Source organism: Typopeltis vanoorti, chromosome 5 (genome assembly GCF_054136105.1).
Source record: "Typopeltis vanoorti isolate ZY-2024b chromosome 5, IOZ_Tvanoo_1.0, whole genome shotgun sequence".
Taxonomy (NCBI): Eukaryota; Metazoa; Arthropoda; class Arachnida; order Uropygi; family Thelyphonidae; genus Typopeltis; species Typopeltis vanoorti.
The window spans coordinates 150,333,185-150,345,568 of NC_143553.1; the positions used below are offsets into that span (position 1 = coordinate 150,333,185).

Here is a 12,384-nt window from a genome sequence, read left to right on the forward strand (position 1 = left end):
CTTTTTATATAGCTATTAGTTTTCTATCAATTCCATAGGATTCTAGCACTGCTAATGTCACTTTCTGGTCGATACTGTCAAATGCCTTATGAAAGTCAACAAAGCAAGTACTGTATATATGTTTTTGTTTTTTCTCCTAGCTTTCTCTGCTATTAACCGCATTGTCAAAATCTGTTCAACTGTAGTTCTATCTTTCCTAAATCCTGCTTGCTCATCTGCAAGGTATGCTTCCAATTGTTTCTTAATCTTTCTGTCAACATCATCATCATCACCTTACCAAGGTGACTTGTCAAAGAAATTGTTCTACAATTTTTACATCTAGCTTATTTCCTTTTTGTATAATGTCACTTCCCCATGTTGGGATGGGTAGCAGAATACCCCAACTGCACTCCTGCATATCGTAAGAGGCAATAAATGGAGACCCAATCCCAGGGGGTATAGCTGGGTCCCCTTTGGGGGTTGGGGGAAGGGCTAATCACTCCTCCCTGTAAAAATTATCTGATAAATGGAAACTGCAAATCTGGATAAACAAATGCTCCTGGCAACAGACGTGACTTGCGAGCCCCTCAGAAGACGGCTATCTAGCCTGGTCTGATGGTCTGATGTGAATAACGTATATATGGCACACCAAAGGGGGAAGCCTATCAGAACCCTTGTTGTTGAAAGAGTCACTCATGAAGCCACAAAAAATTTTAAAGTTTGGATCATGGAATGTCAAAACACTGTACCAAGTAGGAAAAACTAGGCAGGTAACAAATGAAATGGACAATTACAAATAGACATTTTAGGCATCAGTGAACTCAGATGGACTGGTTTTGGTAAACTTATAACTAAAGACAACAAGACAATATTGTACTCTGGATCAGAGGAGAAGCATGAAAAAGGAGTTGCACAAATATTGAACACAAAAGTAACCAAAAGCCTGATGGAATGGGAACCAGTAATATAAAAGCCAGGTTTTATTCCAAATTTACCAAACTTTCTGTTGTGCAGGTTTACGCACCTACTAATGATGCAGATGAAAAAATAAAAGAATGTTTTTATGAACAACTCCAAAAAGTAATAAATTCTATTCCAAAACATGATATGATAATACTCATTGGTGATCTTAATGCAAAAGTGGGTAAAAGGTCATGTGTAGAAGAAAAATCCTTAGGTTTAGAGGATTGTGGAGACTGAAATGAAAATGGCATGATGTTTGTATCCTTTTGTGAAATGAACAACTTTGTCATTAGAGGAAGTAAATTCAAGCATAAAGAAATACAGTACATAAATTGACTTGGATCGCACCGGATGGCAGCACAAGAAATCAAATTGATCATGTTGCTATCAATAGTAAATTCGTAAGATCCATGCTTGATGTGAGAGTCAAACGTGGTGCAAATGTTGGTTCTAACCACTTCTTGTCAGTGACAAAGTTGAAATTAAAACTTCAAAGTGTATTAAGAAAGAAAAGAAGTTCAAGAACTGCATTTGATATTGAAAAATTAAAAATTAAAGAAACAAGAGAAGAGTTTGCTTTGGAAATAAAGAACAGATTCAATATATTAGAAATAGAGGAAAATCAAGATGTAACAGTAGAAAACAACAAGGTAGAAGAATATTGGAAAAACTTCAGGAATACATATAATGAAGTTGCTGAAGATGTAATTGGTAAACAAAGAAAAAAGAAAAATAAAGAATGGTTAACTGCAGAAACTTGGAAGATCATTGAAGAAAAAAAAAGATTAAATCATTAATGAACAATACAAATTCAGAACAATTATATAAGGTGCATAGCAATCGCTATAATGAACTATATAAAAGCATAAAGAGAGCTGCAAGAGCCGACAAGAGAAAATATATTGATGAATTAGCAAAAGAAGCACAACATGCTGCAGAAAATGGACAAATTAGACAACTTTATCAGATTATAAAACAAATCAATGGTAACAAAAAAGCAATCCCTGCGTGTCATTAGAGACAAACAAGGAAAGATATTAATTTTGTGGATATCTTCTTTGTTTGGAGGATGTAGAGATGCCAATAAGTAGTTACTGGATTGTGACCGTTTAAAAGGTCTAGACGCTTAAGGTTTAATAATTTCATACTTTTGAGAAGAGTGAGGTATATAGTGGCCTGTAAATATGTTTGCAGTACACAGGGGTATATGATGGGTCATCAGTTTAAGGAAAATAACCAAAATGATACTGTTCCTGATGATTTCTTTTCCAAAGTACATTTTATTCAAAAGTGTACATTTTACTAATTTCTTGTAGAAAGGATCATCTGTCGCACTGTGTTTTTCCAAATAGCAAATATGTCATTCACACAGAACTGCCAAAGAGATGGTGTTGAATTAAAATTTAAGAATTTTTCTTCCAAACATTGGTAGATAAAAATTTGTCAGATTTGGGGACAGTGATGAACCCATGGTAGTTCCTCAGACTTGTCTGTAAAGTTTATCTTTCCAGTAAAATATATAGTGGTCAAATTATTGCTACCTTGAGTTTGCAGCAGCAACTAACAATATATTTTATCTAGCTCTATCTCACACCAGACCCAAATGTACCATCTCCCTCAGTATTAAAATCTTCCTTAACTTCTAATTTTGGTAGTTGCTGTTCTTCAGCTTTCATTAGCAATACTCCTCCTCCTACCTACTTCCTCTAATATTCCCACCACTTCTGAAAATACATTATCTTTTACATTTTTCCTCTCATAACTACACTGCCTGGCAAAAGTATCTGGGCGCCACTTGTCTGGAAAGCCATACATGATGGATGCAGTCAATAACATGTTGGGCCATCCTTTGCAGCAATAACTGCTGCAACATATTGTGGAAGGCTGTCTACAAGGATGTTTGTCTTGAGGAGAAGGGTGATAGATGGGAAGGCTTTACCAACTGGGTTAAAGGTGGCAATACGTTGAAATTTACGAACATTTCTTACTATGCATTCTGAAATGTGTTTTATATAAGAATTTTGTGGATATCTTTATCCCACCAGAACAACTGGTGGGATACGTTACTATTCAGCCTGCAAATATTCCAACAATTGATGGTGGTTGGTGACAAGTGGCTTGCACAGGCATATGCCAGAATATTCCATATCAATCACTTCAATCGGGTTCAAATCAGGGACTCTGGGAGGGCCAAGACAACAGATTAATGCCAACCTCTGTGAATCATCTTTGTATTATACGCACAGAATGGCATGGTGTATTGTCCTGCTGGAAGAAACAATCAGTTGCATTCCCACAGAACTTCACCATCACTCCAGGAAGATAGTTAGCCAGCACATCCTGGTACCTAGAGGCATTGTCTCGTGCCCACACCTGCAGAACAGAACATTGCCCATACCATGAACATTGCTCATATCTTCACTTGCCCACAGTAGATATTGGGCCCACTGTGGGCAAGTGAAGGATTGTGCAAGGGTGCAAGGATATAGCAAGACAGTCTTGGTCATATCTCTCATGAGGAAGCCTCCCGATCCACACACATCGATCCTACCTTATTGGTGGAGAGTAAAGTGACTCTCATCACTTTCACCCACTGGCCACTAATCCAGTGCTGACACCGCCAAGTATTCGCCTCTGAGATTAAAGGCTTCATTTTCACAGCCCACTCAAAAAACCCCATCTCATGAAGAGCATGCTGCACTGTTCATGTTGATAGGCCACACCAGGAGGTAGAAGGAGAACCTTCCGGGTCCACTAATACAGCAGCTGTGATGGCCTGAAGAGTGGTCCTATGAGTTGTGACCTCTCAGACAATCCCATTTGTCACAGTCCAAAAGGATACATGATCTTCCTGATCATGGTGTGACTGTTTCAGCACCTTGCTCCTTGTATTTCTGTACAATTTCATGTACAGTGGATCCATGATCCACTGTACATGAAATTGTTCTGACCATGAGATCATGGTCAGAACACTGATCTCATGGTTGGCCTTGCCACTTACACGGCACCCAATGATCATGCCTTGTTCAAAATCACTTAGCTGACATGTCCAGCATGAAAACAGTTGTGTTCTAGAAAGCTGCTGCCCTGGATGTCTGTTACCTTCCTTTTATAGCAGATCTCATGCAGTGCTTTATAGGAGACAAGTACATTATATCTAGGGGTGTCTGGATACTTTAGGCAAGGCAGTGTATGTTATATTCTGTCAACCAACTTTCAATGATGCCATTTGCCGTTGGTTCAGTTGATCAATGCCAAAAGCTCCTCCACTTCTTTATTTCTGATGCATCCATCATTCATGTTCCATGCATTTTAATGCTCCATTGGGCCTACAATTATCCATACACAATGAAATTATCAAGTCATTCAGATATGAAAGCTGTGCACTATACTGCACAGTGGCGCACTCAGGATTTAATCTTGGAGGGGGTGAGTACTCAAGATAATCTTGGGGGGGCTGAGTTAAGTAGACGATTTGAGGATACACACTATGCATTGCATACGACCTATGACTGAGCATCTGTGGTGATCGCCAATAGATGATACCCATGATTTCTGGCCCGGCTCGGGCAAACAAAGTATCGCCCGAGTACTACTTCGTTCGCCTTGCGTTCACAATGGCCATGATTCCCGAGAGCCAGAGGTTATTCCCACCTTATGTGACTGCTAATTCATAAGTAGTATAGTTATAGAAGACACGACACAACATAAATAATAATAAAAAAAATATTTTTAATTAGGAAAAGATTTTTGGAAAATTTTCTAGTCTTTTTTCCTTTTTCTTTTTTTTTTGGGGGGGGGGGGAGGGGGGGGAGGGCCCCTTGGCCCCCTCCCTGGGTGCACCAATGGTACTGCATGATAATTTCTGAACACACACCAATTTTTCTCAGGGTGATTAGACACATGCTTGATGCATTCTCCCCATCCTCAACATCTCTATAGTTTTCCTAATTTTGCACTTCTAACTTCTCAATGACCAACTTGTTCTCTAAACATCTAACTCCAAAACCATTTAAATGCAATTCATTAGGCATATGCAAGTTCTTATTACCATCAAATTCATTCCAGACATAATATGCACACTAATTCTCCTGTACAATTTTCTCATTGACTCATTCACAATCATGGCCCCTCTTCTCAATTCATTCTTATTATACTATAGCAGCAGACTAACAATCCTTACTCTCTCACTCTTCTTTTTTAGTTCTAATAACTCTTTCATATCTTTTCTCATTGCATATCTCTTGTCTTTCAAGCTATTCATGTCTGCAAATACATTCAACTTATTTACTTCCCCCTCACTGCTTACTAACAGTTTCACTGACATCCTTGATCTCTGAACATGGGAAACATGCATTTGTGTCATTCTCATTAGAACATTTTTTATCTCAATATAATATTTTCTCATGTTTTCAGTTTCTTTCTCTTTCTTATTGTTCTCACTCACTTTTCCTTTCATTCTCCTCCCTGCTCAACCACATTTTGGACACTTCTCAAGTCACTCATATTTTATCCTATGAAGGACTTCATGTAAGCATACTATTTCTCTCATAACTGTCAGCTTGTCATTCACATTATCTTCAACCACTTCTTTCATAGTCTCATTCGCATAGCCTGGTTGGCCGAGTGGCTAGTGTATCTGCTCTACACCCAAAAGGCTGCGGGTTTGAATCCTGCCTTGAGCATGGATGTTTGTGATTGTCTGTGAAAACAGTGGTGGTGATGGGCAGTTGATGTAGATCGATGCAGTTTGCTGTAGTTGGTGGATTGAGTGGTGGAGACGGAGAGTTGTAGAGTATGTGCCCTCCCTCCATGAGTTCTTGGAGGCGTCACATAATAATAATAATATTTTGTTTACTATCATTCACTCCTACATGCTTTTGAACACGCTCATTGTCAAGCCTTTCATCATTAACATTCATCACTTCATTTTCTTACTTCTGACACTCTCACATCTACCATAAGTTCATCTTTTGTAATGAGTATGTTGAACATACAACATCATATGAAATTGCTTGTGTTAAATTCTGCGAACAAAGATACCTGGGCCACCATTATTATTATAATTATTAACAATGACATTACGTAAAACATTGTTTACACAATGTGATGACCAAACAAACACATTCACAAAACAAGCAAAATACTACCAATAATGATCAGCAATATCACGAAATATTTTTAAAAATAAAATCATTCATCTGTATGCCACATATTCCTTATTAAAGCCAATACAGAATATAATTTGGTTAGCTAAGTACCAAATTACTAACTATTCTCAACTGTTCAGTATTTGCACAGATAACTCCTAATATGGGTGCACCATGAGAAGTTGAGGATTGGACATTAGCTCAGAATTCCCAATTCAAAATTTCAGAATTCCCCAAGTATTCTACATCCTTAAAGTCAGTTATCTAGCTATGCCCCTTAAGCAGAAAGCAGAGCCTCTGTATAATGCATAGAAAGTTATTTTACTCAAATTGGTAACTAATTCCACAAAGCTGTAATAATAAGAGAAGAATCTTTGCCTATCAGTTTCTGGATTGATGACCAATCCAGAAACTGATATTCCTTTCTGGAATATTCCTTTGTTCATCAACAAAGGAATGTTACATAATCAACTTATGAACTATCATTTTATAACTATTCACATTTAGAAGTTAAATATTAGAAAACATTTACCTAAGCAATTCCACAGTAAATATTCCTTCCGGCTTGATTTCAATTGATTTTCCCCAGAACTTCAATTTTGGATGAATGGATCCATAGAAGTTGAAGTGGGTGGAGTCAGCATGGAATGCACTAACTGGTGGATGATGGCTAACTTGCTCACAGACTATCCTGAATCCAATATCTTCCCTACAAGAGAATAAAGATGTGAAGATGGTAGAATTGGTTTTTCACATTTATTTTGAATAAGAGTTTTGAGTTCAAGCTTATACAATGATTATTATTCAAGCCTGTATTCTAGGAATCAGATAGCAATTTACAAAATAAATAAGTAAATAAATCTAAGGCTTGTCATGATTTACAGAAATTTAGTGGAATAATAGGTGGAGCTCCTTTAGTCCTCATTAACTTTTTGAAGGATGGTGAACAGTTTTATTCACTCTTCAGCTATCACATGCTTTTGGAGGAAACTTTATAAATGACAAGTACTGCCATCTCATACACATAACAGGTATTTATTATGACTTAAATAGTGCAAGTTATATAGCTGACATTTTCAGATGCAGGGTTAAAAATCCAAGTTTCCAGGATAGAGAATCCTACTTTTCTCTGCCAAAAAGTTGCCTAACTCAGGAACTGGCCAAAGAAAGGCCTAGAAAAAGTTCTAGTTGGCAACTAGAATCAAACCTAATAAGTCTTTCTCAGCACTATTCTAGTGCTATGGAAGCAAATGCCATTTCCACAGGGCTACAGAGGAATTGTATGACAATTATCCATGATATAATTAACCAACACTTTAATTACTAATTCCAATATTTCATGTCATTATGATCATCATCACGAAAAAATACATAGGTATACAAATAAATGCATACAATTACTATATAGCAAAAAAGAATGATATAAGGAAAAAAAGCAAAGTATACACTCCTAAATTGGGCTGCCTAGAAGGTGTTATTAGGAACTCATAGTCATTGGAATAAAGTTCTAAAAATGAGTCTCCCAGATATGCAAACATTTTTTCACTCTAATTTTTATTTACTTCTATGGAGTAAGGTAGTAACAGATGACCTCTGTTAGCAAATTCTGTGGTGAGCATAGAGCCTACATGCACGCATATACATTTAACTGTCTCTGACAATGCCAATTTTACTTTGCCAAAATAATAAAAATGGTAATTAAATTTTTTAGTTGTTATATCATATGTTTTCTTACCTGTTTTCTAAAAATATCCAGATGAGTGATAATTAAGCTATAAGCTTGCACCCAAGGCTTGTCATGATTCACAGAAATTTAGTAGCATGTAGGGCAAATAAGTTTGTTAACAAACAAACTGATGAGATAACATAGCAGGCTAGTTATGTTATCTTAGTTTTTATCTCATTAGTTGAAATGGTCATTGGAAATGATGTCATTAACATCATTTCGAACCTGAAGTTTTCTGCTGAACCCTGTGCATTTACAAGCAAGCTAGTGTCTAGAGAAACAATTTGGTTCTAATCATGACTTGACTTGCCCACACAATCCTTTAAGATGCTTCCAACATTTCAGCTGCTGAGAATATAGAAAATTAAGAATAGGCATCTATGGAAATTCAATAACCTTTCAAAGATATTGCTTCTAAGAAGCTCCTGGGCGTAAAAAGAAGGACAAAGACATTCTTCTGGGGGACAGCCAAGTAGACTGTGTGGCTGCAGTGTCTAGAGTTAAACTTAGAATGTGGTCATCACTATATGGGCTATGTAAACTTCTGATCAGTCTACAGCAACCAAATCCTCTACCTACACCTTCAATATTGGTGGGCCCATTAATAGTCATGGATATATTACCCAGCCAGTCAGCCAACAAACATTAGAACACCAGACTGGTGGGGGAAAAGTCTTGGAATGAATGACAGAGGTCAATGAGTGGTGTTAGGCATCACTAGGTGGTAAATAAGTTTTATTGCTTCGCGTAATATCACCACTTTGCTCATTGGAGGCCTGAAGTGACCAAAAACCATGTCTCTGAATTCCACAGGAAAGCCATGGTTACTTCCCTCCTCACCATTTCTTCCGGCATGTAATATAGGTGATGTTTCCAGAATTATGTCAGACATCATGGAGAGACCCTACATATCTTCTTTTTAAGGGTACAGTGTAACCACCCCACTGACCATGATGTGGTTTCATGTCAATCAAAACATGGATACTAAACGATGACATTGAAATAACATTCAGATACCACTGAAATAACAAGAACACAGAGTTTAAATAGTTGATATATTTTTTCCATATGGACAGATGGATAGTTAAAATAGGTGAAACAGTCGTTATGCACACTGGAAACTAAATAGTGTGACTAAACCAAAAGAAATATTTCATGAAAATTCCAAGTCAGCTAGTGAATAATCTTGCTGCCACTATTCTGTTAGGTGTGCATGGAAGAAGTCCAAGTTGTGGTATATAGGAGGAACTGTAGAGATAATGATTTGCAAAGATGGATAAAATTTTCCATGTGTATGGATTAGTAAGGAATCCATTATTGTATTACCAGCCTGGCTGGCCAAGTGGTTAGTGTATCCGCTCTTCAGCCAAAAGGCTGTGGGTTCAAATCCTGCCGTGGGCATGGATGTTTGTGATTGTCTGTGGAAATACAGGTGGATGGTGGCAGATGGCGCTGGTGTAGTTTCGGTCAGTTAATGGAGACAGTTGTAGAGCAGGTGCCCTCCCTCGATGAGTCTATGGACTCCCTGGAGGTATCTAATAATAAGTAATATCTCATGTCCCTTCCACTTTCAAGTTAACTAAAAACAACATTCATCAAAAAGTCAAGAAAAGAGAATTAGATTATACATGCAGATAAAGGCACATACTTCCCAAAGTTTCCAGATTCACTTCACAAATACATGTGGTTTTAGCTCTAATATCAATGAATTCATTTCCTCTTCTACTCTGCAAAAACGCAAACATATATACCTATAGAAACTCTAATTTCAGCTTTTTTTTTTTTTTTTAAGCACTACCAACCAGTTTTCTCAATTACATTCTCTTTGACTCTTTTCATCTCAAAGGTGGTATTTGTGCATATATTCCATGTCAGAGAATTTCCAACTTAGAATCTCCTCTTTTTGATCTTCATGGATAAAAATCTCTCAGCTGTATTCTACAGGATTTATTTGTTATCCCTCTCACTCTCCCAATACCACAAGCCATTTGGAACCTTTTGCTCTATTTCCTTTCTTTAAATGTTGATTTTCTCCAGTCTAATTTTCTAATAGTGATTTTATTTTACTTGAAGATTGTAATGTTTACAACTCTAGCTAGTTTCACTTTTCCAACTGCACAGCTCAATCAGGTAGGGATGCTGGGACATTTAATGCCACCAATTATCATACACAAATTGTTCATATGCTTACCAGAATACCAGATAATCCCAACCACTGTCAAAAATTTTAAGTATGCTATGTGAATGTTGTTTGTCCTCTAGGCCATGTTTTCCAAAGTGTAGTATCAAACATTTTTTGAATTTAATTGTTTGAGCTCGGCAGTATCAGACTGCATACCCAGAATTATAAGGATCAACTGAGTAAGATTAAGTGGATGAGTAGTAATATAAAACAGGAGCTGCAAAAACAATGCTTTCACTGTGGAAGGAATATAAACAAAAAGGTGATAGCATGCTAATAAATAATATAAAGCACATGCAAGAAGGATAATAACTAGTATGATGTGGAAGGCTAAACCAGATTTTGAGAGAAAATTACCACATTTTTCCATGTATAAGACCCCCCCCCCTCTGCATGTATAAGACGAAACCCTACTTTTTCGAAACCCAAAATTAAGAAATCAATATTTTAAACATCTCCGCTGTCTAATCATAGACTCAGTGGGAGGAGGTCGAAACTATTTCTCTGAAGCTTTATTTCCATGTTTTTTTGCGTAATGATGACTTTTAACTTGAATTTTGAAGATTATTATTATTATTATTACGTAACCCCTCCAGGAACTCATTGAGGAAGGGCACCTACTTTACAACTCTCCGTCTCCACCAACCACAACTACCTTCATCATCTACACCAATGCCATCTACCGTCGACCACCACCAGGCCGGGCTGGTAGTGTGTGCAAAGTGTGCAATATACACAGGCGCCATAGAAGAAAAGGTGCCTAAAAGATGTCAAAAAATATCAGATAAGAGTTTAAACGAACAACGAATGGTACACATAATTAAGAATGTATGTCGTCTTCCATTCGGGCCCCTTCAGATCTTGCCAGAAATGAAAACAAATAAATTCTGAAATTGTATCCTGGACCCGATTATATCACTGTAATTTTTGATTAAAATTTACGAAAATATACCTAAAATAGTTCTTTATTTTTTGATGTATCATAAATCAACTTATGATTAATTGTTGAGTTCTGTGTAAGGGCCGTATCCTAATTTTAATCAGATCGGATCCATGTGGTCCAGCCCTAAAAGTCGGCTTACTACTGATAACTCATTCTTTTCGACATTCGAGCCTGTTATATTAGCAGGCTGTTAGGGTGGTGTCAGCAACACAAAATAATCGGCAAACTCTTGAGTCCAATTCAAAACATTTCGTTGAATCTTCCTGAGAGAACTAAGTAGGATAGTATTATGTAACATTTCCAACAAGTTATACTGAACAATTGTTGAAAAGGACAACTGAATTTCTCATAACTCTGAAGATTCCTTCGAGAATTATATTTCCAAAGCAAAATGCATCACAATAGATGCAGATTTAACAGAAGATTTTAGTCCTTAGTTAGATAATCGGATCCGAAAGAGAAAGAAATTCTTTGATGAGAAACCAGATACCCTATAGCCAGTTGATGTAAAAAGGAAATTCAAAACCAAATTTTTCGACATTTTGTTCACAACAGCAATTACTTCACTGAAGGAGTGTTTTGATTCATTTAGTAGCGTTTTGGAGCCCTTCGAATTTTTGTACAACATTACAGAATGTGATAACATGGAAGACCAACAATTGGAAGAAAAATGTAGTTCGTTGGAAAAAGCATTAAGTGACAAAGAAAACAAGGACATTGAAGCAGAAGAACTGCAAATAGAGCTGAAATTATTATCTAGAAAAATTGAAGAAAATAGTAACCAGAAATGGTTTTGAAGTGGATTTATAACAACAACCTTGAAGAACTCTTTGCAAATTCACTGATTGCATTGAGAATACTATTGACTTTGCCCGTTTCAGTTGCTAAGGAAAGCAACTGAAACGGGCAAAGAGAGAACATTTTCTAAATTACAATTAATAAAGAACTACCTGCGATCAAGCATGAGTCAAGAAAAACTAAATGATTTGGCACTAATTTCAATAGAAAATAATATTGCTCAGTCTATCAACATTGATGTACTGCAACAGGATTTTGCTAAAATGAAAGCCAGATGAGTCTCTTTTAGCAAAATTAATATAAAGAACATATCATGGATCTCTCCAGCTCTTTAGATGAGGAAATTTGGCAAGTCTTAGATAAAATGATTAATACCAGTTTCACCAAAGCTTTTAACAAAAGCAGACAGACCCAGATTAAAAAATTTAACCACCTTTATACCACCCACAATGAGTCTAAACCTTCTCTACCAGACAACCAAGTTATTCTTAATTTTTCAAACGACATCTTAAAGAAACCTGAAATCGACATTCTCAAAAAGGGTTTCAACTATGCAATAGCTCCACAACAGATTCCCAAGGTAGATTTCATCTGTAGTCTAGAAAAAGGAATCTCATTATTACCGCCTCACACAGCAAATGAT

At 36.7% G+C, this 12,384-nt stretch overlaps 1 protein-coding gene across 1 annotated transcript in view; it reads right to left on the reverse strand.

Annotated features, from left to right (window-relative positions):
• LOC150106939 (oxysterol-binding protein-related protein 2-like) overlaps positions 1–12,384 on the reverse strand; it is a 138,801-nt gene that overhangs the window by 54,415 nt on the left and 72,002 nt on the right. Inside the window, exon 5 of the mRNA XM_090393509.1 lies at positions 6,625–6,801. Coding sequence (XP_090249635.1) covers positions 6,625–6,801 — 177 coding nt within the window. The remainder of the gene's footprint in view (positions 1–6,624; positions 6,802–12,384) is intronic.